General features: G+C 37.0%; 1 protein-coding gene across 6 annotated transcripts in view; it reads left to right on the forward strand.

The window, feature by feature from the left end:
* The window catches only part of TRIM24 (tripartite motif containing 24), a 151443-nt gene that overhangs the window by 105766 nt on the left and 18622 nt on the right, over positions 1-27055 (forward strand). For 3 of the 6 annotated variants that reach the window (XR_011168182.1, XM_069087308.1, XM_069087312.1), the window contains 6 exons: positions 10277-10391; positions 13825-13971; positions 15747-15864; positions 18392-18660; positions 21627-21800; positions 26646-26825. Coding sequence is in view for 5 of the 6 variants with exons in the window: in XM_069087308.1 (XP_068943409.1) it covers positions 10277-10391; positions 13825-13971; positions 15747-15864; positions 18392-18660; positions 21627-21800; positions 26646-26825 (1003 nt within the window). In the remaining variant the exon portion in view is untranslated. The remainder of the gene's footprint in view (positions 1-10276; positions 10392-13824; positions 13972-15746; positions 15865-18391; positions 18661-21626; positions 21801-26645; positions 26826-27055) is intronic. The other 3 variants (XM_069087309.1, XM_069087310.1, XM_069087311.1) reach the window with 3 other exon arrangements.

Consider the following 27055-nt stretch of genomic DNA (forward strand, 5'->3'; position numbering starts at 1 on the left):
TGTGTGTGTGTGTGTGTGTGTGTGTGTGTGTGTGTGTGTGTGTGTGTTACGTGTCTGAGGCCGCATCTGAACCCAGGTCCTCCTGACTTCAGGGCTGGTGCTCTATTCACTGCGCCACCTAGCCACCCTAAGAGTATTTATTTTTAGCATTTCATCATTGCATTTTTTTTTTTTTTTACATTCTTTAGTTTATTAGTGTTCTTCCACTCTGATCCCCAGAATGTATGTGGGCTGGCACACTGGTATGTCAGGTGTGATCTTGGGAATTCTGCAGTTCTATAGCACAGCACCTCTTTCTTTTGCCACAGTTTTTCAGCTATTGCTGATAGACCATGATTGCCTACTGTATTTGCCGGTCTTTCCTTACAAAAAGGTGACCCACATCTGTTCCAAGTCACTCAAGGGGCAATGAGGGTGAATTTTACCCTCCTCATTACTTACCTTGGGTATCCAACTCCACGTTAACCATTTTTTTGTTCTCTAATTTCCAGTAAAAGTCATTCTTCTTTCCAAAGACAACAGCCAGTTTAAGAGTGGAGCGTTTCCATCAACTTTCTGTTGTCCTTTTGGCAGTGTTCTATGTCAGGTTTGGGGAACCTGCAGCCATAAGGCCACACATGGCCTTTTAAGTCCTCAAATACAGCCTTTGTACTGTGTCCACACTACAAAGAACAAATGCTCTTGGTAAAAGGATTTGTTCTGTAAAACTTGGACTCAATCAAAAGGCTGTACCCTAAGGACTTGGAAGGACAGTTTCCCCACCCATGGTCTTGGCACTGTCTTTTCTTGGGGCTTCATTGTTTTTTTTTTGTTGTTGTTGTCCCTTATCATCCTGAGTTCATTCTAACTCCTTGTCATAGTTTTGCAGACTAGGAGGTGTTCTTACACTCATTCTCTACTGCCTGCCCTTCCATCCTGCCAGGAAAGAATGAAAACTCCTTGAGGGCAGAGAACATTTCATTTTCATTTTTGTATCCCCCAGCATCTATAACAATGCCTAACCCATAGTAGGCACTTGAAAATACTTGTTGATTGATTTTGTTTTCTTTTTCAAAGCTTAAGTTGTGGGGTAATTTCCCTTTTGTACCCATATTCTCTTTAGAGAATTCCCAACCTTTCCTTGGAATTGTTTTTCCTTGTGTCTTCAGGGTTTAATTCTTGAGCATCTCACATCCTTACTGGGCCTGGCTTGTAGACTTTATGTCAAATTTTAGTTTTGAAATCTTACCTAATTTTTTTCTCTGAAGTCTTTGATTTGTACTCTTTCCAGATTTAGAGTGTGTGTGTCCAATTATGCCTGGATTTTCTCTTTTCTATGACAAACCATAGAGAGAGAAATGATTACTTTCTTTCTAGAGTTTCTACCATTTTCATGTCAGTAACTACTTCCTTCCGTTTAGTGTTGATAATAGTAACTTTTTTTTCTTAAGTAAAATTTATTTGCTCAAGGATCAGTTGAAATAGGTTCTACTATTATCCTCATTTTATCCCTGAGAAATAGGTTCTACTATTATCCTCATTTTACAGATGCAAAAACTGAAACAAACCAAGTTTAAGTAAATGGTCATACAAGTTGCTAGTCTATGTCAGAGGTTGAATTTGAACTCTGGGCTTCCTGACTACGCACAGTACATTGTGCACTGTGTCGCCTCCTAGGAGCCATACAGCAGAGAACAAGATCCACAATAAAACTTCTCCTTGTTGATTTCCTTCATTTTTTTTTTTTAATTTATTTACTTTTAGTTTACAACATTGTTTCACAAGTTTTTGAGTTCCAAATTTTCTCCTCCCCTCTTCCCCCACCAGTGGCAGCATTCAATCTGATATAGGTTCTATATATACCTTCACATTAAACATTAGTCAAGTTGTAAAGAAGAATTATAGCCAATGGAAATGAAAAATGGAGGAAGAAACAAAATGAAAATGAGAGTTTAAAAAAAAAAGAAAATGAGAGAGAGCAAGTAGTTTGCTTCCATCTGCATTCAGACTGTAATTCTTTTTCAGGATGTGGATAGCCTTTTACATTGTGAGTTTTTTGGAGTTGTCTTTTAACCTTGTATTGCTGAGAACAGCCCTGTCTATCAAAGTCAGTCATCACAATGTGTCTATAAATGTGTACAATGTTCTTCTGGTTCTGCTCACCTCATTCAGCATCAGTTTATATAAGTCTCCATGTTATTAGGAAGTTTGTCTGCTCATTTCTTTTCTTTTCTTTTTTTTTTTGGAGGGGGGAAGATAGGGCAGTTGGGGTTAAGTGACTTGCCCAAGGTCACATGGCTAATTTTTGTTGTGTTACGTGTCTGAGGCCAAATTTGAACTCAGGTCCTCCTGACTCCAGGGCCAGTGTTCTATTCACTGCGCCACCTAGCTACCCCATCTGCTCATTTCTTACAGCATAATAGTATTCCATTACATTTATATACTCCGATTGATTGGCATCCCGTTGATTTCCAGTTCTTTGCCATCATAAAACGAGCTGCCATAAACATTTTTATACATGTGGGTCCTCCTCCCACTTGTATCATTTCTTTGGGATACAGCCCTAGAAGTGGTATTGTGGGGTCAAAGACTATGCACATTTTTATAGCCCTTTGGGCCTAGTTCCAAATTGCTCTCCAGAATGGTTAGATCACTTCACAATTCCACCAGCAATGCATTAGTGTTCCAATTTTCCTGCATCTTCACCAGCATTTATCATTTTCCTGTTTTGTCATGTTAGCCAATCTGACCGGTGAGATGTGGTACCTCAGAGCTGTTTTTGATTTACATTTCTCCAATCAATAGTGATTTAGAGCATTTTTGCATATAATTATAGATATCTTTACTTTCTTCCTCTGAAAATTGCCTGTTCATATGCTTTGACCATTTATCAACTGGGGAATGACTTATTTTCTTAGAAATTTAAGTGAGTTCTCTGTATATTTTAGAAATGAGGCCTTTATCAGAGGCACTGGTTGTAAAAGTTCTTAACCAGTTTTCTACTTCCCTCCTAACCTTAGTTACATTGACTTTCTGTACAACAACTTTTCACTAATGTAATCAAAATTATTAATTTTGCATTTCATAGTGTTCTCTATCTTTTGTTTGGTCATAAATTCTTTTCTGCTCCATAAATCTGACAGGTAAACTCGTTCTTTCACTCCCAGATTCCTTATAATATCAGTCATTATATCTAAATCATGAACCCATTTTGACTTTATTTTGGTATACATTGTAAGATTGTATACATTGTCTATGCCCAGTTTCTGTCATACTATTTTCCAGTTTTCCCAGCAGTTTTTGTCAGATAGTTCTTATCCCAGAAGCTGAAGTCTGTAGGTTTATCAAACAGTAGGTTACTCTAGTCATTAACACCGTGTCTTGTGTACTTGATCTGTTCCACTGATCCATCACTCCAGTTCTCAACTAGTGCCAAGTGGTTTTCATGACTGCTGCTTTATAATACAGTTTAAAATCTTGTCTGGTGGGGTAGCTAGGTAGCACAGTGAATAGAGCACTGGCCTTGGAGCCAGGATGTCCTGAGTTCAAATCCGGCCTCAGACACTTAACACACAAACTAGCCGTGTGACCTTGGGCAAGTCACTTGACCCCAATTGCCTTCCAAAAAGCAAAAAATTAAAAATCTCATCTGGCTAGGCCACCTTCCCTTTCCCCACTAATTCCCCTGATATTCTGGACTTTTTGTTATTCCTGATGAATTTTATTTTTTTTTTTTCCTGCCTCTATGAAATAATTTTGGGTAGTTTTTATGGTATCATGCTGAATAGGTAAATTTTAAATTTAGGTAAAATTGCCATTTTTATTATATTAGCTTGGCCTAGCCAAAAGTAACTGATGTTTTTCCAGTTATTTAGATGTGACTTTATTTGCGTGAAAAGTGTTCTGTAATTGTGTCCTTCATCTTTAGAATGATGAAATCACAATTAAGGCAAGTTGAGAAATTATTTGCTATTCTGCTTTTGGTAGAATTCCATTAAATACCTACATAATTGAAATGTCCAGCATTATATCATACCTCAATGCAAAGATTTTGACCTTTTTCCCTTTGCAGGTAGTTTGTGATACATTCAAATTATAGTTGTTTCTGCTGCATGTTCCCACACATCTGCTCAATCTTATTATAGTCCATCTCCTAGATAGAACCACTTCTCCTGGATTTCCTCATACTCTTTTTTTTCCTTTTTTTTTTTTTTTTTTTTTTTTGGAGAAGGGAAGGCGCAGCAATTGGGGCTAAGTGACTTGTCCAAGGTCACATGGCTAGTAAGTGTTAAGTATCTGATGCTGGATTTGAACTCAGGTCCACCTTACCCAAGGACCAGTGCTCTATTCACTATACCACCTAGCCACCCCCCATTATACTCTTTTCTACAAAAAATAACTGAACCCCATTCTCTATTCCCCTTTCACCTATATTATTTCTTTTTCTTTTTTTTAATGCTTTATTAACTTCTAATTTACATCATTCATTTCCGCCAGATTTTGAGTTCCAAATTTTCTCCCCGTTTTTCCCCTACCCACTGCCTCAAAATAGCAGTCCCACAGGATATCCCCTCCTCCAATCTGCTCTCTCCCATATTTTCTCCCATACTTTCTACTTTTCCAGTGGATCTCTATGCCTCAGTGCCTGTATATCTTATTTCCCAATTACAGGTAAGATGGTATTAATAATAGTATATATATATATATATATATACACACACATACACACATATATATATATATATACACATATATATTTGAATATTTGATTTTAAAACTTTCAATTCTAGATTCATTCCCTTCCTTCCTTGTCACCCACCCTTACTGGAAAGATAAGCAGTTCAGTATAGGTTGTACATGTGTGGCTAATGCAAAACAATAACATAGTAGATATATTGTAAAAGACTGACTATATTTCCCTCCCTCCTATTCCACCTCCCATTTGTTCTATTCTCTACTTTGATCCCATCTATTTTCAAAAGTGAGTGCTTCCAACTTCCCTCCCCCCTAGTCTACCCTCCCTTCCCTTATCCCCTGCCCCCCCATTCTCCTGGAGGGTGAGATACCCTATTTAGTGTGTATTTCACTCCCTCCTCAAGCCAAATTAAATGGGAATAAGGTTGACCCATTCCCTTTTGCCTTCCTATTCTTGCCCTCCATTGTAACCATTTTCCCTTGCCTCTTCTGTATGAGATAGTTTACCCCAATCTTCCTCTCCCCATCTCCTCTCATTATATTCTTCTCACCTCTTAATTTCACCTTTTAAGTATCATTCCTTCCTGTTAATTTGGTCCTGTGCCCTCTATCTATGTATACATGTAAACATATATACACACATTCATATGCCCATATACCCTCATATATAGACAAATACATATATTTCTAATCCCTTCAGCTACTAAGAAAAGTTTCATAAGTTACAATTATTGTTTTTCCATATAGGGATGTTAATAGTTCAACTTTGATAAGTTCCTTATGATTCCTTTTCCCTGTTTACCTTCTCATGTTTCTCTTGCTTCTTGTATCTAAATGTCAAATTTTCTATTCAGCTCTGGTTTTTTCAGCAAGAATGCTTGAAAGTCCTCTGTTCCACTGAATGACCATATTTTCCCCTGAAACATGATGCTCAGTTTTGCTGGGTAGGTGACTCTTGGTTTTAATCCCAGCTCCTTTGACTTCCGGAATATCATATTCCAAGCCCTTCGATCCCTCAGTGTGGAAGCTGCTAGAACCTGGGTTATCCTGATTGTGTTTCCACAATATTCAAATTGTTTCTTCCTGGATGCTTGTAATATTTTCTCCTTAATCTGGGAATTCCAGAACCTGGCTATTATATTCCTAGGAGTTTTCTTTTTGGGATCTTTTTCAGGAGGTGATCGGTGGATTCTTTCAACCTCTATTTTGCCCACTGGTACTAAAACATCAGGGCAGTTTTCTTTGAGAACTTCCTGGAGGATAATTTCTAGGTTCTTACTTTGGTCATGGCTTTCAGGCAGTCCAGTAATTTTTAAATTATCTCTCCTGGATCTATTTTCCAGGTCAGTGGTTTTTCCCATGAGATATTTCACATTGCCTTCTATTCTTTCATTTGTTTGGATCTGTTTAATAGCATCTTGATTTCTCATAAAGTCATTAGCTTCCATTTGCTCCAGTCTAATTCTGAAGCAATGATTCTCCTCAGTGAGCTTTTGAGATTCTTTTTCCATCTGGCAAATTTGGCTTTTTAAGGCATTCTTCTCCTCATTGCCTTTTTGGGCCTCCGCCATTTGAGTCAGTCTGTTTTTTAAGGTATTATTTTACTCAGGCTGTTGACTCTCATTTCATAATTTTCTTGCATTGTTCTCATTTCTCTTCCCAGTTTTTCCTCCACTTCTCTTATTTGGTTTTCAAAATCTTAAGGTCCTCTATGGCCTGTAACCAGCTTGTATTTTCCTTTGAAGCTTTTGGTGCAGGAGTTCTGACTTCACTGTTTTCCTCCTGTTCCGTGCTTTGCTCCTTTTTGTCCCCAAAATGGGAATGTATTGTTGGAATCTTCTGTCTGCTTTGTTTCCTTTGCCTGCTCATTTTGCCACTCAATTACTTGACTTTTGGGCTTTTTGCCACAGTAGGACTCTGCCACCAGACAGGGGGGCTTTCGTCCCAAACGCTGTGGTTTTCTCAGCTGCCAGAGGTATTAGATGGGTGCCCTTTTTGAGGTCTCCACACCCTCTGGCAAGCTGGACACACACCCCAGAACCTCCACCCTAGACTGCAATCCAGATCCAAGCAGGTTAAAGCAAGAGTGATTACCCCTCAGACTGGGGCTTGGTCCCCCTACACTCTGCAGGCCAGGAGCTGAAGCCGACATGTGGCTGCTGGCTGGCTGTGCTGGCGTCTCAGCGGCTTTTCGCCCTGGGAGTAAAAGCCACTCACTCCCACTTACTGGTCCCAAAGTCCAGACTGCACTGACCTCTCACTTTGTCCTTTGTGTCTATGTGTTGATAAATCTGGAAACGGCCACAGCTGCTGCTGATCTGAAGTCCCTCTGGCAGGCGGCTGGTCAGGCCCGCCCTGGGGCTAAAGCCTTGGCGGTGGGGCTGGGCTCGGCTCCCAGAGCTCTGTGCTGGATTCCTGCTGGCCTGCCAGGCTGTCCTCAGAGGGAGGTTAGCTTCTCTGTGTCATTTTGTGGGTGCTGCAGCTCCAAAGTTTGTTTAGAGTCCCCTTTTTACATGGATTGGGGAGGGTGGAAGCCGGAGCTGCGGGGAGGACATGATTCTCTCACCTATGTTATTTCTTTCAAATAAGATATACCTATCCAGAGTGATATTCTAGTTATTGGGTTCATCCTCTAAATTCTCAGTGACACCTATCAGGTCAAATTTGCCTTCTTATACCAAGACTTCTGCTAACTTTGGCAATTTGTATATAGATACTTGAAGTTGTGGGTTGTACAACTGGCTACTTTTTTTTTTTGTTTTATCTCCTATGAACTTAAGGAGAATCTTCACTGCTATTGTTTATCTTTATTGCTACTATCATATTCAGTTTTGTAGGTGGATGTAGACAATGTTATTCCAAGCCTTTCAGGTTAAAGTTGGTTGTTTGTTTTTGTTTTTGTTTTTGTTTTTCAGAATGTAAGACACTGATACATGTTCATACCTAGCTCTGTTAGGTGTTTTCCTTCCCTGGCCAGGAATTAGTCATCCTCCATATATTACCAGACGTGGTCTAGAAGTCCAAATTCTATTCTAAATCACTTCCATCTCAACCAGATGTTCACATCCCAAATCAATTTTTCTCTTCTCTTCATTGAACAATAGTGAGAAAAACATAATCAGTATCCCTGTGTCTTTATATCCTTCCTTAAAACTTCTTAATCTTTGAAAATACTACTTAGATTCCTTCTGCCAGTATTATTTGTATGTGCATGAATCACCAGAAGTGAGTGAATCTATTTAATTTGATAAGTCTTAGTTGTTTCTTATATCTTGCATATGCCATATGAAGCCAGTAGTTCTCTCTTTTGTTATCAGATTGATATTTGCCTTAGTACTTATGTGAAGGGAATTATCAAACCATGCCTTTTATTCTTCCTTTGACCCTTACTGGATGATCTCCCACCTGTTTTTCTGTTTCTGCTTTAACATTCTTTTGAGGATAAATAGCTGCTTTCAGAGCATTCAGCCTCCTTTCCTCTAGGCTGAGTCTCAAATGTGGTTTTTAGCTATAGACTGAGGAGATGACAAAGGTTATCTCCACTGTCTACCCCATTTTTCTCCCATTTAAAGCTTCTAATTTTCTTTAGAAACATTTCATTATTATTTACAACCTGGAGTCTGGAAAGGTGTTCCTTAGAGTCCCTTTACCTGTTTCTCCAATAGTTCAACCTATGTTCAGAACCTGGATAAATCACTTGACTTTTTCATGCCAAGCAATGTCACAGTTTTCCTTGTTTTCCTGAGTGCGTGAACTTTGGTTTGTTTGGGGCATTTTGTTCTTTTTGGTTTGGAAGAGTTAAGTTTATTTAAAACTGAATCCTAAACCTGATCAAAACAATTAGCACATCATACGTACTTTATAAACCGTTCCAACATCCATTCTTTATTCTGAACTCCAAAATCATACTCTACCTTGTCTTCTGCTTTTAGCAATATTAGGAAAATCACTTAGTTTCTCTGAGTCTCAGTTTCTTCATCTTTAAATACCTGAATGGTTGAACTTGATAACCTCTTAAGTTCTTTGTATTCTAGTGATCCTATTCGTTTCACCAGTGTGTCCCACTTACCAATCCACTCCTTTAATTTGTTTTATCTTCCAGTTATTCCACTTACTACTTTCTCCTTTTGTCTCTTTGTGCTTTCTTCTAAAGATTCTTCTTCATTAGAGATAGGGACTGGACCTGTGATTTCATTGGTATATGAAAGTCTAGGTGAGGAGACTCTTAGCTTAGTGAGATGGTCTGTCTTCCTTGCCCAAGGTCACAAAGTTCGTTTGTGATGAGAGGTTCAACTTGAACCCAGGTCTGCCTGACAAACCTTGCCTTCTAATCCTTGTTCCACGTTCCCCTCTGTGAAAAACTATCTGAATTCTTTAAAGAATATGGAAAATATTTCCCATTTTTCTTGAAATTGAGTGGCAGGAAAAACTACTTTTGCTCATCCAATCTGTAAAGCATTCATTTCCCTATGTTAGGAAGCCTACCTATTTTTCAGCTTTTGCAAACCCATCAAATATATTTTCCCTTCTCTTGTCCCCATCTGTCTCAGCCACCATGAAAATCTTAATCTTTTTTTTTTTTAAAGCAACTGGGGTTAAGTAACTTGCTCAAGGTTACACGGCCAGTTATTTCTGGGTGTGGTGCTAAGTATCTGAACCAGAATCGATCCCCCAAGTCATCCTGACACTGGGGCTGGTGCTCTTACTCGCTGAGCCAGCTGGCCACCCCTAAGCAATTGGGGTTAAGTAACTTGCTCAAGGTTACACAACCAGGTGTTTATGGGTGGAAAAATCTTAATCTTATATCCTTTATTCCAAATGCAAAACTCTTAGATATTAACAGAGCCAGTTAGAACAAAACAGTTGGTCATCATGCTTAATACTTAATAGTCAGCTATTATTAATCAGTTTGATGACCCATGTGGTCTCAGAGAGAAAAAAAAGAGGCAATCCTTAAAGCCTGTTGCCTGTGATCAACTGGAATTCATAACCTGATAATTGAGGTAAAACACCTTTGGGCCTACTATCTGGCAGATTTGTCCTTCTAGTGCCTTTAGCAGAAATGGTTGATTTTTTTTTTTTTTAAAGCAATTGGGGTTAAGTAACTTGCTCAAGGTTACACAGCCAGTTATTATTTCTGGGTGTGGTGCTGAGTATCTGAGCCCGGATTTGATCCAGGTCATCCCGACACTGGAGTGGGTACTCTTACTCACTGAGCCACCTGGCCGCCCCTAGAAATGGTTAATTTATTAAAATAGGCTTCCTGTGGGCCATTTCCTTAGTCTTTCTGATATAACTATCACATTTACTAAGCCATAATGTGGTTTCCTTTCCTTTAGCCAAATTCTTGACTTTCATTTGGGATCAGGTAATCCAAAGTTTAGTCTCAAACCTTTATCTTTTATATCATTGTGTTATCAAAATTTGAAATTTTAAATACTAGGTTTTTGTACTCATGGATAGTTTACACACATAAGTTCTCAAATTGATTAATTCTTGGCAACTGGAAATGTTCTGAATTACTTTAAGATATTTACTCACTTTGAACAATTTCTTTTCATCGTTAAGTTTGAGACTCCTCCTCCCTCCTTTTTTTTTCTAGAATTATTGAAGTAAATCAAAATCAAAAGCAGGTGGAACAGGATATTAAAGTTGCTATATTTACCTTGATGGTAGAAATAAACAAAAAAGGGAAAGCTCTACTGCATCAGCTAGAGGTAAGTTGCCCTTTTCTGAGATCGTGCTATCCAGTTAAAAGTGTGATAGGTTCAGACTGGAATTTCAGTTCTCTCATGTTAATCATGTGATCATTTAACCTCTCTGTTTCTCCTCTGTAAAACAACCAGAATTAACACCTAGCTCAATCTGATGGGGACTTTTGTGTGTTTGAACAAGTATGTTGTAACACTGAAAGTCTGTAAAAAACCCTTTGTAACCTGTTAAGTCTCATACAAATGTGAGGTGGTATGTTCCTTTTCTTTTGTGAAGTTTAAATCAGCTTTAGAAAATCGTGTTTACTTTTTAGTTATTGCAAAGCTCTACATTTTTAATGATACATTTTACTTTGAGTAATTTCTGTATGTTCAGTTATCTCCTGTTTCATCTTTTAGTAAAATACATTGAATTTTTTTTTGCAAATGGTTGAATTTCAAAGTTTTGAACAGAGACTTTCCCACCTTTATCTTTTTCCCCATTAATAATATTTGAATGAAGAAATCATTGCAAAAGTAAAAAATTATAATCTTTGAAAATTAATAAGTAGGAAAATAAGTGAGTAACATTAATAGAAAACCAAATTCTTAGCACTCCACAATATTTATGAGATTTCATTACAGAAAATTATTCTTGAGAACTAGAAGGATTGCTCTTTACCTCAAAGATCGCATAGTTCAATTTTGGAAGCAGCATTTCAGACTGCTATAACTATGATTGTTAGTTCTACCATTAAATAAGTGTTACAAATCAGTTCTTGACAGCTAATAGCTTATAAAATTTTAATTACCTAAAGTCCATAAGAATCCTCTTTATTCTCTCAATACTCACTCCCATTTTGTGATTGGTGGTAAGATGAAAGAGAAAGAAGGGGAGGTTAAGAACTGTTGGTTCAAAAATACAGATATTTGTTTTAGCTGTTTGTAGTATAATATGACTAGGTATGGGGAACATTAGTCATCTTAGGCTTTTTACCCCATCAAAGCCTATATTACTATCTGAATAGTGAGTTTTATGGTTTTGTATTTATTATTAAGTACAAACAACTTAATGTGGGATCATCAATAGCTATGTGCAGAGTGTTTTTGAATTGTAACAAGGTATTACATTTTGGTTTTTAATGAGCCTTTGATATTCAGAAAAAAGGAATAATTAAAATAGTGTAGGGTCATAGATTATAACCTAATATGTACTAATACAAAAAAATAGTACAACAAAAATTGAAGACATGAGAGCATTAAAACTGGAGGAATCAGAAAGGATTTAGTATCTGTTCTTAGTCTTAAAGAGTGATGGTGAGGAAAAAGTATATTTTTTCAGTCGGGGAAGTTGGTCTGTGTAAATGCATGGAGGCAGGACATTGAAGATGACATTTGGGGGAAGACTTTGCATGCCAGTTTAGCTAGAACATAGCAGATTCCTCTTAAAGAGCATATTTCTGAAAGTAAGCAACAAAATGGAATAGAAAACAGATTAGGAAGATATTGTACTTGGTTGTGACTTTTTTATTTTATCCTAGAGTCAGCAAGAATTTCCTGCAGGTTTTTAAGCCAGGAGAGAGGCAAAGGGGGGGAAGTAGGACTAAATAGGATATTGTTATAATAATCCATGGAGGAGGGAGGTCTGAGCCAGGATGTCGTATTTGTACTAAGTGGAGAACAAAAGACAGACTTGAGGGTGCTTGGTAACTGCTTGTGAAATATGGGGGAGAAGTCAAGGGTGACTCTCAAGCTTCAACGCTGAGTAATTGGGGGCATGATAGTACTCTCAATAGAAGTTAGGAAGTTTGAAGAAGAAAATTTAATGAATCATATTTTGAAAACCATGAGTTTGAGCTGCCTGTAGGAAACCTACAAGTGTTCAGAATAATGGGGACCTGAATTCAGGTAAAAGATTAGGGCTGGATATTAACATTAGGGAGTAATTCACATAGACATAATTAGACCCATCAGTAAAAATGAGATTATCAAGGGATAGAGTGTATATTGAAAAAAAGAAGATAGAGCATAGAACTTTTGAAGGCTACTCATTCTAAGGGAGTGGGATATTAGCAATTATTTAGCCAAGGAGATTAAAACTCTGCTTTCCTCACCTTTGTAAGGTAGGTAATCTAAGTATTATTGTCATTTCCCAGGACAGGAAACTAAAGCCCAGAGTTATTTGATTTGCCCCCTGGTTACAGACCTAGTAACCATCTGAAGCAAGGTTTCACCTTGATCCATTGCCAAAATTCAGTGCTCTTTCTGTTACCCTCAGTGCCTTCTAATGTTTAAGAAAATACATGTTGGGAGAATAAGGAAAGGTTTCTTGGCAAGAGTTAGGTACTGAGCTAGGTCTTCAAAGTTAAATAAGATTCAAATACATAGGCAGGTAACCCAGTTAAATATATCTAGTTTAGGTATCTAGTTTAAAATAATTGAGCTTTCATAGCAGTTTGAGATTTTCAACATTTTTCATTTTTCATCTCTTACTGTCATTAACACAGCTCTGTGAAATGAGACTGTAGGGGCTAATCTGTTTTACAAATCAGAGCCAGGATGGTGGTATAAGCAGGGATATAAGGCCAAAGTGGGAAAATCTGGGTCCTCCCTCCTACATGTTTATACTAGTATCACTTCTGGAAGCTTGTATGTTGTGATGGTAACCCTCAGAGTCTTAGTAACAGAAAAGTTGCTAATCTGTGTCGGTGGGGTTGTTTCAATTAGAGGCTCCCCACAAGTCTGAGAACTGTGGTCATGCCCCAGTGCTGTAAGTTTCTGAGAAAGGATTCAGACTTGTTCTCCTATGATGCATCGCAGTGATAACCAGCCTCATGGAGATTTGTCACAGAATCCTGGTGGTTCTTTAATCGTAAAGGGAGAAAAGCAGTTTTCAGCATTTTTAAAGCCAGTGAGGAATAAGAACTGGTTATCTTTTTCTAAGAACAGCACTTAATTGTTTAGCTACAATGTAAAAACAAAAGTTCCTATCCACATTCAGTTGTTATTTTCCTTGGTCATGATAATGGCAGTTCAGTGAGACTTTGAAAGAAACAAAGAGTCTCAGAGCCAGGACTGACTGGAGTAACTTGGTCTGGTTTTCCATCTGAAAAATAACTCTTGAACTTAGGGGGTGACCCCAATGTGTATTTGAGATCATCTTTTCCCTCTAGGATTCACCAAATGATGCATGAAAAAACTCTGTTTTGCATGAAGGGTCTTCCTTGGCCATCTCATTGTCAGGCTTGATTAGGGTAATGGTTACCTTTTCACCTTTCTAAACATAGTACCTTGTCGAAGGGAGGGGTGGAAGGGTGGAGAAAAATGGCAGAATATGGTGATTGTGAAGGGATATATTGCCTGTCTCTTACAAAGGTGCTTAAGCCCCAGATGTGTGGGGGTAGAGGGGTGTTGAAGAGCATATGTGAGAAGTAGGACTCAATTGTTTTCTTGGTTTCAGAGCCTTGCAAAGGACCACCGCATGAAACTTATGCAACAGCAGCAGGAAGTGGCGGGGCTTTCAAAACAGTTGGAACATGTCATGCATTTTTCCAAATGGGCAGTTTCAAGTGGCAGCAGCACAGCTCTGCTATATAGCAAGCGCCTGGTGAGGGAGTTTTGATGTTTCATATTTAAAATGCAATGATACAGTAGAAAAAAAATGTAAAGTGGTCAGAATTCATAACAGCTAGGAAAATTTATATCAACTATAATCCCCTCTTATCATTTTACTCTATAAAGAACTCCTAGAAAAAACATGGCTTCACAGGTGATACTTTTGTATTACTCCCTGTATTTTTTCTACCTTTGTTTTCCTATCACATTGTATTCCACATAGTTGAAGATCAATAAGCATTTTCAGTTTGTTAGGAAATTAATTTTTCCTATGTGTGGCATTGTATTGTATTTTTAATTATTAAAGGAAAGTATCTTAATTTTATATTTTTTCATCCTTAAAGTATATAACATGACTGTGTTTCCATTCATACTTGACTCCTATCTTCATCTAATTACCTTGTGTGAAGTGCAGTAATTCTCTTCTAATAGCTATGTATGGTATAAGGGTGATTTTTCCTTCTTCCATACTATATGACCAACTTCTTTTCTCTGCCTCCTTCATGGTGGCATTTAAGATTTAGCTCCTAGAGGTTGAAGAATTCCTCTAGAAGAAAATCTCTGCTGCTACAGAATCACCCTTTAGCATTACATTACTTGTAAACCACAGTTGATGCTTCAGAGAACCTTAAATGAAATTATATGGGAGAATTTTAGATCAGGTGGAAATACCAGTGCCAGAATTTGTAAGGTATATTATATGTCATATATTTTTCAGACATATAGATTCCACTTTTTTTTTTTTAAGCAGTTGGGGTTAAGTAACTTGCTCAAGGTTACAGGGCTACTTATTTCTGGGTGTGGTGCTGAGTATCGGAGCCTAGATTTGATCCCCAGGTCATCCCGACACTGGAGCCGGTGCTCTTACTCGCTGAGCCACCTGGCCGCCCCTAAGCAACTGGGGTTAAGTGACTTGCTCAAGGTTACACGGCCAGGTGTTTCTGGGTGGGTGCTAAGTGTCTGAGCCCGGATTCGATCCCCAGGTCATCCCAACATTGGGGCCGGTGCACTTACTTGCTGTGCTACCTGGCCACCCCTAGGTTCCACTTTACCAAACGGTTTTTTTAAACATCCATTTGAAACCAGCAATTTTTTTTAGAACTTCCTAAACATTTTCTCTTCCCCCATCCAATTTTGGATTTTGTACTGTGTGCTCCCCAAATTTATTGTGAACACATTCAAGTTTTGAATGGGCAATTAGGATATTGATTTCTGTATTTCAAAAAAATAGTTTCTGAATACATATTAAATTTTCAGAAAGTTAGTGGCTTATTTTTTCAAATGCTCAGTTTTCTTTTTATCTCAGAAACTCTTCCTGTTTGTTTTTAGTTTTCAGCATTCACTTTTCTAAAATTTTCAGTTCTAAATTTTCTCCCCCTCCCTAAGGGGGCAGGCAACCTGATTGATATAAGCTATACATCTATAATCATATTAAACATTTCCACATTAGTCATGTTGTAAAGAATTAGAATCAAAGGGGAAAACCACAAGAAAGAAGGAAAAGTAGAAAATAGTGGCAAGCTCTTAAGAACGTAGAAAACTACTCACTCCAGCCATTACTTGGAACTCTTTTCCATCCAGCCAGTTGATTCAGTAATAGAAAGAGTTTGAGTGGTTGGAATTGAGAGGAAGCCAAAGTTTTGTGTATACACAGCTTTGTTTATTTCATCCTTGTTGTTACCTTAAGATATAAAGACTCTTAACAACCCAAAATTCTCACATGTTTGTTGACTATTAATTTTCCTTGCCTTTATTTTTCTGGTCTAGATCACGTATCGATTACGGCATCTTCTTCGAGCCAGGTGTGATGCTTCACCTGTGACCAATAACACCATTCAATTTCACTGTGATCCTAGCTTCTGGGCTCAAAACATTTTCAATTTGGGTAGGGTATTCCTTCCTATCTGTGTCTGCCATTTTACCTGCCACTGTTTAGCTGATATGCTATCAAAAATTATTTCCCTCTAAATAATTTTATTAGCCTGTTATTTATGTATTATTTGTCTGAGCTGTTGTATTATTACAGTTTATGAAGATAAACATTTATCCAGTGGAATGCATTGCCCCTTAGCATATATGACCAAGGTTATTAACATTTTCCACTTATTGATCCCTTTGGTGAAATGAAATGTATGGGCTGCTTCTATGAATAGTTTTTCTAAATGCATTAAATATACAAATAAAGCCAATTACACTGAAATCCAGTTATCAAAATATTACCCACACATGCACACATACAGTTTCACAGACCTTAGATTAAAAACCTCTGGGATAGGGCCAGTACTCTGAACTAATACTTCATTGGCTGAATTTGCTTCAAAGTAAAAAATGTCAGATCTGGAAACAGGGTCGAGAAGAAAAGTATGGCTGAAGAATAAATGCTGGCAAAATTGTGAGGGAGAAAAGGAAGAGTCATTCTTTGGACAGTGCAACAGGGCCTTAAAAGTGAAGGGAACCTAAGCAAAAAGTTTTTTTTAGATTAAGATGCCCAGAGGCTCATTTGAAAGTTAGTGACATCTGTTTAATGTAAATGTTCATTAAATACTTATGTATATGCTCAGTTACATGTTGGAGTGGGGCAAGGTATCAGGTTCATGACAACAGTTTTGATACAGTCATAGAAACATTGACTTAAGTTAGGGGCTCTTCACTTTTTTGTGTGTCCTGGATGTCTGACAGTCTGGTGAAGGCTATGGACTATTTTTCAAAATAAGATGAGGTGTTTTGATTGTATGTCTTTATGCCTTTCTTTTCTCCTTTCCTCTCTCTCTCTGTCTCTGTCTCTGTCTCTCTTTCCCTCTCTTTCCCTCTTCCCCCCCCCCCCCCCCCCCCCGCCCCCATCCCACTACCAATATGTATGGGATCTTTGACTTGCTTGCTTTTTGACCTGGTTCTATTTACCCTTCCTCAGGAAGCCTGCTGGCCCCTTTTCACTACTACACTTAAGTGTGGACACCTGAACAGTACCCCTTTGCAGTTTAGAACTTCAGAGCTCAATCTGTCCACCAATCTCAGTTTCTGTGGTAACCATGATTACAGGGGTATACCACCATATCCTGCTTAGAATAATGTTTTCAAATGCAAATAAATGAATTTATTTCAAAAATATATTGGAATATAAAGGAAATAAATCATGATGAAGTAAAGATTAGTATTTTCTTATTCAGATAGACATCTGTCCACTGACCCATTCAACATCCATGGCTCCCCAGTTAAAAACCTCTAACTTAAAATGGTCTCTTTCTCACATGCATACACAATGTGAATCACTTTCACCAGTCTCTCATCAGAACACACCCACAGATATAAATATTTATATTTACTGTAAGTAAGTGCTGAGGGCTGGTAAATTGGGATTCTCCAGGGAATACCTCCTCAAGGAGAGGTAAGGAAGTGTTGAACATGAGGATGCTATTACAGGTTGAAAGAAGGGCATATTTAAAGATATTAAAGACTTTATGTGCTACTATTTCTCCACAGAATAAATGTCAAGGTATAATAAGATTAATAAAATGGAAGAGATTTGGAAGGTCCTCAAGCCAAACAGAAAAGCTTAGATTTGATATCTCGGGGAGTCAAGTTAGGAGACTATCGTACTAACCCAGGTGCAAAGTGAACATGGGATTGACTAGATTAATGCCTATCAGATGAAAATCAGAGTTTACAGAAGGCAGCATCCCTGACAGGGGACCATTCAGAACTTCTTAGTACCTCTGCTGGGAAGAAACTCGTGGCCTCCCTAGTCAGCCTGTTCACAAAGTGGCACCTTTAGTGATTAGCGCCTTCTTCATTCAAATGATTTGAATTCTCTTTGTAACTTCCAACTTTCTTGGGGTAGGGAGAAAGGGGGGAAATAGGTGTGTTGTAAAAAAATTTTTTAAAAGAGTAGTAAGTTAAAGGATGGAAGTCATATACATTCCCTCCCATCCCCCAAGATTTTCAGTATAGATAGATATAGTAGTTGTACTAGTGATAGTGAAGGATGCAGAGATAAACAATAATATACATAGAGAAAGAAACGATATGAATAAGTAGACTTTTACTGATATTGTTAGTTTATAGAAAGAAGAAAAAAATGAGGACAGGCCTGAACCATGCTAGGTATTTAGTACTTCATGAAGTAACTGTAAGAACTTCTACTGAGGGCAGTATTTCTGAAATCAAGCATGGATTAAAAATTTTTTAATGTACACTAACCGAAGAGTGTCTGACTTGGTGCATGAATAGATAGATCAGAAAGGGTGGGATGATCTTGTAGAGAGTGAATTGATGACGTAAATCAGTAAAATGACAGCAGTAGTAGCTTTTAAATAAATGAACTTATTTCATGGGATTGTTATTTAGATTTTAAAACAATATTCAGTTTTAGTAGTTGTCAGAAAAATAATAAATTTGACTTTCTTTTTAATCAGGTTCTTTAGTAATCGAGGATAAAGAGAGCCAGCCACATTTGCCTAAGCAGAATCCTGTGGTGGAACAGAATTCACAGCCACCAGGTGGTTTATCTTCAAACCAATTATCCAAGTTTCCAACACAGATCAGCCTAGCTCAATTACGACTCCAACACATGCAGCAACAGGTAATGGCTCAGAGACAGCAGGTGCAACGGAGGCCAGCACCTGTGGGGTTACCAAACCCTAGAATGCAGGGGCCCATCCAGCAGCCTTCCATCTCTCTTCAGGTAAATTTGGAAGTCAGCTCCATCCCAATTTAGCTTCCTCTAGTATAAATGTGTTAACCACTCTCAAAGAGAGAGAGCTACATTTCTTATCAGTTTATGGTAAGACTCCCTCCCATCAACATTTCAGTATACAAAATTGTTGATCTGCAAATTATTTGAAGATTCCGTACAAATGAGCTGTTGATTCCTAGCCCTAGTTTAACCATTTGAATTTAATGGTCTATTTATTTGCTTCTTTAAATTGGCCATTTTTGCTAGAATTTCTATAGCAGGGATACAGTCTATAGAAAAACTTCATGAATATTTTAAAATATTTGAATAAAGACCATAATACTTTTTAGATACTACTTCCTGAATCAAAAAAGTATATGAGAGAATCATGTTGACACATTGAAATAAATATGATATTGGATATAAGGTCTTACTTTTTCCAAATATTTTCTAGAACATGTCTTGAAATGACAATACTCCTGTTAGACTGGGATGAAAGGTTTTATGTTTGAAGTATTATTTTTAATTTTAGAAATTCTAGAAAAATTCTGTTTAATAGCTTAAAGAACATATTTGCTAACAAGAATCAAAAATTAATTCTTAATATATAGCCTTAGGCAAGTTTTTATACTATAGAGTTTATAGTGATAGCTCCTTAGGAAGTCAGATAACCTGGTTTAATATCCTGGCTTTTTGTATTTATTGTGTGACTTTTATGGCATGTTAGGAGCTTTAGTTGCATCTTGAATACAAGCAGCATTTGGACTACATGATCTCTAAATTCACTTTCAGTTAAAAATTCTGTGATCCTCTGAGTAAAAGGGAAGTTTCTCTTGTCATCTCCAATTTAAAGTAGTTTCAGTAGTAGATTCCTAGTAGAGTCTTCAAGCAATAAAAAGAATTTCCATTTTCAAATAAAAGTTCCTGTTTTCTTCCGGGTTGGGGGTGAGGGGGGTGGAGAGGCACAGCAAATTAGCATTCTATAATCACTTTTTTAGTTACGCAGTTTATCTCTTCTATTTTTAACTCTCACCCAACTCACAGTATTCATTTACGTGATATCATTTACCCAACCAGTAATTTTCCCCCAGCCACCCATAATGTTATCTTCTTAATGCTTTTAAAATTAGTAACATGTTTATTCTTCCCACATTCATTTTCTTCCATTTTTTCCCTTGTTTCCAAAGGTACATATAAACAGAGACAGTAATATAAATAAATGTCTGTATATTTGTTTGGCATTGAGCTTCAAATCAATATTTTCCATCCCTCCCCTAGGGGATAAAGGCATTTGGGGCACTTGAGGATCTTATCTCTTCTTGTTTATTGCTTTTACCCTTTTCTAAATTGTAAGTCTATTACTCAGCATATGCCCAGAGGGTATGGTTAGGAGTAGTGTACTGATTGTCTCCCCTCCTCTGTTCTGCCCTTCTCTCCCTTTCATACCCCCAAAAAACAAAAACCTAACCCTATGAGGTTATAGAATTCAGTAATATCAACATTACCAGATATGGAAGAATATATCTGATAGTGCATGGATGTATCTTATGGGGCAAAATACATTAAAACCCATTTTTATACTCCCTTTAAGGAATATATGTAACCTGTTCAGTAGACTTTCTTTTTAATAACAAGACCTACTGAATAATAGTTTATTACAAGGGGTTGTCCAAATTGTACACTTAGATCCACAGATGCAAATGTATAGACAAATAGAAATACAACTATGTAGATCTAATATGTACATATATATGATGTGTTCTCACACATTGAACCTGAGCATGCATGTACATACAGATGGGCATGAGGTAGGGGTGGGGGAGTGGAAGGCATTCTTACTGTACTTCTAACAATGCAGGTTAGGCCCTTCAGGCAAAGACAGAGTAATCAAGTCACAAGTTAAGAATATGGTAAGAGCAGAGTGTGTGTGTGTGTCTATATGTATGTGTAGAAACACACATATATAATAAGTACAGAAATGCTTTTTGACTGGTGTACATCTGTGTAGACAAATTCTAATCCATATTGACAAATTGCAAGGCATGCATTCATGGGTGAGATGTATGGTAGGAGAGTATAAACTGTATAGAGAGGTAGCTTAATGTAGTGGAAAAGAAGAATGTTTTCATTTAAATCCAGTGGTCCTGAATTTATGTTCCTCATCTAATCCTTAATATTTTTTATGGAAAGGAAGTGTGTTTTAAGCACTTAGTATGTGTCAATCAGTGTGCTTAGCCCTCAGATACTAATGGAAAAAGCAGTATGTTGCTCGCCTTCCAGGAATTTATATTCTCATAGTGAGAACAAAGCATAAATGGGAGCAGTGACCAAGGCAGGACACCTTGTCAGGAAAAGCACAGGAATAGTGAGTGGAGTATTAGAGCCCGTGATCGATACGTCCTTCCATGGAGTGGTATGTGGGTGGTATTTTTGTTTTCAGAGAAGGGTGAATGGCAGGCAGGGAATAGCCTGCAAGAATAGAGCCTAAAGGTGGCCAGAAGCAGCCAGCTTGGGGCCTGGGTCAAGTCAGCAGGACTTCTGAGTTATCAATCAGAGACTGATGGGTGGGCGTGGGAGGGGAAGTCATGGAACTTCTTTAAATTTCCAGTTTCCCACTAGTCAAATGGGGCTAATGACATGTATACTCTTCACCCCACTGGTTGTCAAAAGAAAAACTTTTTAAACCTTAAAGCACTGTAGAGATGAATTGTTATAAAATGGCAAAAAAAAAAAAACCACACAAACCTTGATTATACAATTCTAATTGTTTTTTTACACATTCCAGGAACCCAATAAATATAACCCCATCAGGAGTTGTACCAACTTTAAAGGAGTTTCTTCAGTATAAAAATTTTATTGTTTTATTCTTAGACATTCTCATTTCCCGTGAAAAGTTAAGCGTTTTCTGTAGCTTGCATTTTTTTAAAGAAAATATTATTAACTCAGGTTTGTTTTTTGTTTTGTTTTGTTTTTAGCAGCCCCCTCCTCGCTTGATAAATTTTCAAAATCACAACCCCAAACCCAATGGACCAGTTCTTCCTCCTCATCCTCCTCAACTGAGATATCCTCCCAACCAGAATATACCACGGCAAGCAATAAAACCCAATCCACTACAGATGGCCTTTTTGGCCCAACAAGCCATAAAACAGGTAACATTTTTTCTGCTTTAGCTATAATCTGCCCTCTCCTACATAAAGTCATAAATGAGGCAGTTGTAAATTTATGTGATAACCATGTCCTATTACTCTGTTATTTCTCCATAATTCATAAGATTCCTAATGTTTGATATTTATAAGTTTTTTCCTTCTAAGATTGGCTGTTTCCCCCACCTCTTCATTGATGTAAGGACGAGCATAGAATAAATCATTATTGCTCATGGGTCTGTAACTACTGCTTCTAACAGATTTGGGGGTCTGAGAGGGGTATTAGGATGGAAGAATGGGTACTATGAAAACTTGCTAGAAGGGTCACTTTTTTTTTTGGAGGGCATTTGGGGTTAAGCCACTTGCCCAATGACTTAGCCCTTAATGACTAGTTAAGTGTTAAGTGTCTAAGGCCACATTTGAACTCAGGTCCTCCTGACTCCAGGGCTGGTGCTCTATTCACTACGCCACCTAGCCACCCCAAGAAGGGTCACTCTTTAAAAGAAACAGAAATCCTCCAATGAGATTTAAAAGATGAGAAAATAGGACAAGTGTCATTTATATCCCAGTTTAAGATCTTCTGACTTGGTTATACAAGTAACAAGCATACATATTTTTTTGTTTCACATTTTCTCCCTTTCTTCAGTCCTCCCCTACCCATTGTGAAGGAAAGAAATATAACACCCTATACATGTAAATTCACACAAAGCAATTTTGCAAAAATTAATCATGTTCCATCACCCATTTCTTCCTACCCCTTTTCTTCCCTCCTCCCCCTCCAAAAAAAAGGAAAAAGAAAGTCTCTATATGGACACGGATAGTTTTTAGAGCATGTGTCCTTTGGAATTGTCTTAAAGGATCATTATATTAATCAGAATAACCAAGTCTTTTGCAATTGATTATTGTTTCAATGTTGCTGGTCCCGTGTACAAAGTTCCCCTGGTTCTGCTCACTTCAGTTTGTATCAGTTCATAGAAGTTGTCCTAGGTTTTTCTCAAACCATCCCCTTCATTCCTTACAGCACAACAAAATATCCCATCACATTTTCCTACCATAACTTGTTCAGCCATTCCCATTTGTTGGCTGTCCTCTCAGTTTCTTCATATCCATTCCTAAAGTACGTTGATAAGCCCTCCTTTTGTCCACCCCCACACATGCACCATATTGATGTGAGTAAATGGTAGTATATACTGAAAGTAGCCACTGAATAGGTAGGTGGGAAAAGTAGTGCCAAAAATGTCTTTTTATTACTACATCGTGAGAAACCTGGGCTGTTTGTAATTTGGTGGGCTTTAAAGAAAATATATTTTTAGAAGGTGTGTACTTCTTACAAGCACTTATTTTCTATTCTCTCAAAATATCTAGGACCATACTTTATACATATATATATATATATATATATACACACACACCGATTTTCTTTCCAGTGGATTTAAGATCATAAGATTTGGGTTCAAAATATGGTTCTTCTCCTCACTCTCTTAGTGATTTTAGGCAAGTCATTTAACATCTCTGGACCTCAGTTTTCTCTTGAGCTGGATGCCCTCTGAGGTTCCTTCCAGGTCTGAATCTGTGATCGTCTCACTTACCTGTTTGTTCACTTACTCATTTATTCATCTGTTTATTTGGTTTGAGTCTTTGCTCCCCTCTCAATGCTTTCATTTTTCATTATTTTTATTCCTTTTTAAATAATTAATGGGAAATATACTTAATATTTTTTAATTTTTAAATTAATTGCATTTTAATATTAATCCTTTTGCTAATACTCCAAGTTCCTTGGGAAAGGCATCTCCTGAAAAGCAAATTATATTTCTTTCATAAATTAACAATGCACCAGGCAATTTCTTTTTGATTAAGATTTTTTTAATTGTAGTTAGCACGGTGTCTTCTATGAGTTATAGAGGAATTATGATTAAAAGAAGTTACTATGTTAATACTATTCTTTCCAAAATAAGAGAATTATAAATTATAGAAAAAGTTCATAACTGTGTGTACACTTTTATATAGACACCTGTTAAAAAAAACATAGTGACTCCCCCCAACTCCCATTTACCTAACAGCATCAGGTTCATCTGAACAATTGAATATTTCTTACATGTGATTTCACCTCCATTTAGGGGGGAAAAATTATTGCGCACTTATGACTTATAAATGCTATAGTGAACATAACATAGTTGCCGTGCGCGGCTTAGTGTCCAGCAATAAGCATGGTTGGAGACATGAATAGGAAATAATCAGACCATGTGGGTGGTTCAAAAAACCATGAACTCCAGTTATTGATTCTTAGGATAAACTTTTTATAGAGCAATGAGACAAAAAAGACTCAAGTATTCTTACCATTGTCTTAGTCTGTCATATGCTGGAAGTAGCATGGCAGTAAGGCTATTGTTCTCTGGGTGCCAGAAAGTCTTAGGAAGAGTCAGTTAACTTCTTTCATATGCAGTCACATTACAAAGGATGCTCTCCAGATCTGGCTTCAAGGCCAAGGCTGAAGCCAAAACCTCATCATCAAGCACATCTGCATAGGAACTAACCACCTAAGAATTCAAATATTTTAGTTTTGAACAACTCAAGTCTTGGGGCAGAGCCTATTGGTCTCAGAACTCAAACAACATCCTTTTAAGTGTAACCCATATAAAAATCCAAGGGGCAAGCTTAACAAAGCCACATGGTGAAGGGCCTTCTATAGAGTGAGTACATAGTGAGATTTTTATCCGAGTCCTGAATCAGGCTTCCTTGGCTCCCCACACATAAGTTTTTATTGATGAATCATAATTTTGAATAGTAATTACTATACTTGAATATGGTATCTGTAGTTGTTTACTTTAAGGTCTTCTTCCACTTTTAAATCCTATCATCCTGAATAGTCCCAGGCTTTTGCCTTTCCTAATTGTCAATTCTTTTATTTTTTCCCTTCTCTCTCAGCTGTTAACTCTCACTATGTGTGGTTTTTGCAGTATTTTGCACCATACTCTAGGCAGCTTCTTTTGTAACATAGGGAAGAACTGTGTGTTGCCAGGGAAAAATAAATAGCAAAGCCAGTAAATGGAATAATAACTTAGTGAGTTTGAGTCTGTAGTTGGAGGTGTTTTCACAACTACTTCAGAGATATATTATTATATTACATTTGTTATTACATTACAATTTTTATACAATCATTTCCTGTGGATGTTGATCTGGGAAATAAATACCAAGTGTTTACAAATCATCATTTCATTTATGCAGCTAGGTGTTTATAGCCTATATTATAGGTATTCTCTTAGCACAACAGCCCTATTATGCTGAAGATGAAATTTTTTCCCTTAATTTTTAATTATATTGTTTTATTTACTGTATAGGAGTTTAAAAAGATAGATATATTATTTCATGTGTGTGTCATAGATCCAGAAGAATTGTTACTCATATTCCTTAGATAAGGAAATTTAGTCTTTTGTTGGCATATCCAAGGTCACAAAGCTGGTAAGTGGTAGTATTAGATCAGGAACCCCAGGTCTTATGTTTGATGTATATAGATATATATAAACTCATTACAGGTATTGGGCATGTGCCCAAGGAGGTTAGCAACAAGAAAGGCCTTATATACACCAAAATATTTAGAATAGCAATTTTTTTAGTAGTAGATTGGGACAGTGGAAGTAGATGCTTATTCATTGAAGAATGCCTATGCAAATTATGGTACATAAATGTGATGGGATATTAGTGTGTTGCAAGAAATAATGAATATGCTAAATAGAGATATGGGAAGAATTATTCACCAATGTAAAGTCCAGTAAGCAAAACCAGCAAAATAATATATGCTATTACAGAATGTACATACACAATGGTTTTTCCAAGGTAAATAGAAATATCCACAGCAAAATATTACAAACTGAATGCTGTGAAATTATAATGATCAAACTTGACCCCAAAGAAGAGACAGAACCCACAATGTGCCTTACTCTGATAGTTTGGGGAAGGAAATCTTACATATAAATAGCAGACTTTTTCAGTATATTGATTATTTTTGCTGACCTGTTTGTTTTTTCTTTTTTTATATTCTTTGTTTTAACAGATTACTCCCTGGGAGGCAGAGGTAGGGGAGGAGATTCATTGGGGAATGTAGGTCATATAAAAACAAAATAAATACATAAAAATTACTTTTAAAAAAATAGGAGTAGTTTACATGTCTTCCCAAGTTTTCTAGACTGTTGGGACCTTTGTATCAGGTTAGTGATAAAGAGAGGCCGTTCACAAAGAGAGAAATAAGGTAAGATAAGTGTGTATACTAAGTCTTTGAGATAGAACCAGCATCAAAAGCCTTTTAATGTCCTAATGTGGAGGTGGGCATCATGAAGCAAAGCTATAAGCTGAGCATCTACTAGGGAAGTTGAGAGAGATTTAGGTAAGATATAAGAAGATAGGCATAATTGTTTCCCCGTGTTTTGGACTTTCCCTGAACTATTTCCTTTCCCTACTGCTTTTAATATTATTTATATTTATATATATATATATATATATGTAGCCTTATTCCTCTACTCATCAGTTTTTGTACATACAACTTGTTATGTTGTTATATTACTCTATATTGGATGGTACCTTAATTATGTTATAGTATGTTGGAATATGTTCCCTTTATATTTCTTTCCTACTAACTTCAAGGAGATTGTTTTCCATTTCTTTTAATTTCCCCATGAAGTTCTGTATTATTTCACATTATCTCCCAATTCTGTTCTTTAGTTTCCAATTTTTACTAAAGTATAAAATGTCAAGATAATATAGTTTTGTAGTTAATTTTGCAAGCCAAAATATGAAGGAATCACTTCATAGTGTAATGATGGCAGATTGTTTCTTCTTTCCCTTCTTCCCTGCCAGTGGCAGATTAGCAGTGGCCCAGCATCAGCTGTTCCTTCAACTGCCAGCAGTACTACATCTACTCCTTCTAGTCCTACCATTACTAGTGCAGCTGGATACGATGCCAAGTCTTTTGGACCGCCTATGATTGATCTGAGTTCTCCAGTCGGCAGTTCCTATAATCTTCCTTCTCTTCCCGATGTAAGTATAACAAAATACTTCAGTTACTGACTCAAATTTTGATGTTAAATACATGTTCAGGACAATGAAATAGTTGTTTTATCCCTGTGATAGTTGGTTGTGGTTTTTTTTTTTAATACATAAAAAGTATAGTTAAAAGCATTAGAAACATAAAGACAATTTATATCTTTGAATTCTTTTTTATTCTGGAAATATATTAGTTTCAAAAAACAGTAATTTTTCTTTCTTTT

This window comes from Petaurus breviceps, unplaced genomic scaffold (assembly GCF_028583685.1).
Source record: "Petaurus breviceps papuanus isolate PSGF00001 unplaced genomic scaffold, PetGlider_PUasm1.0 181, whole genome shotgun sequence".
NCBI lineage: Eukaryota > Metazoa > Chordata > Mammalia > Diprotodontia > Petauridae > Petaurus > Petaurus breviceps.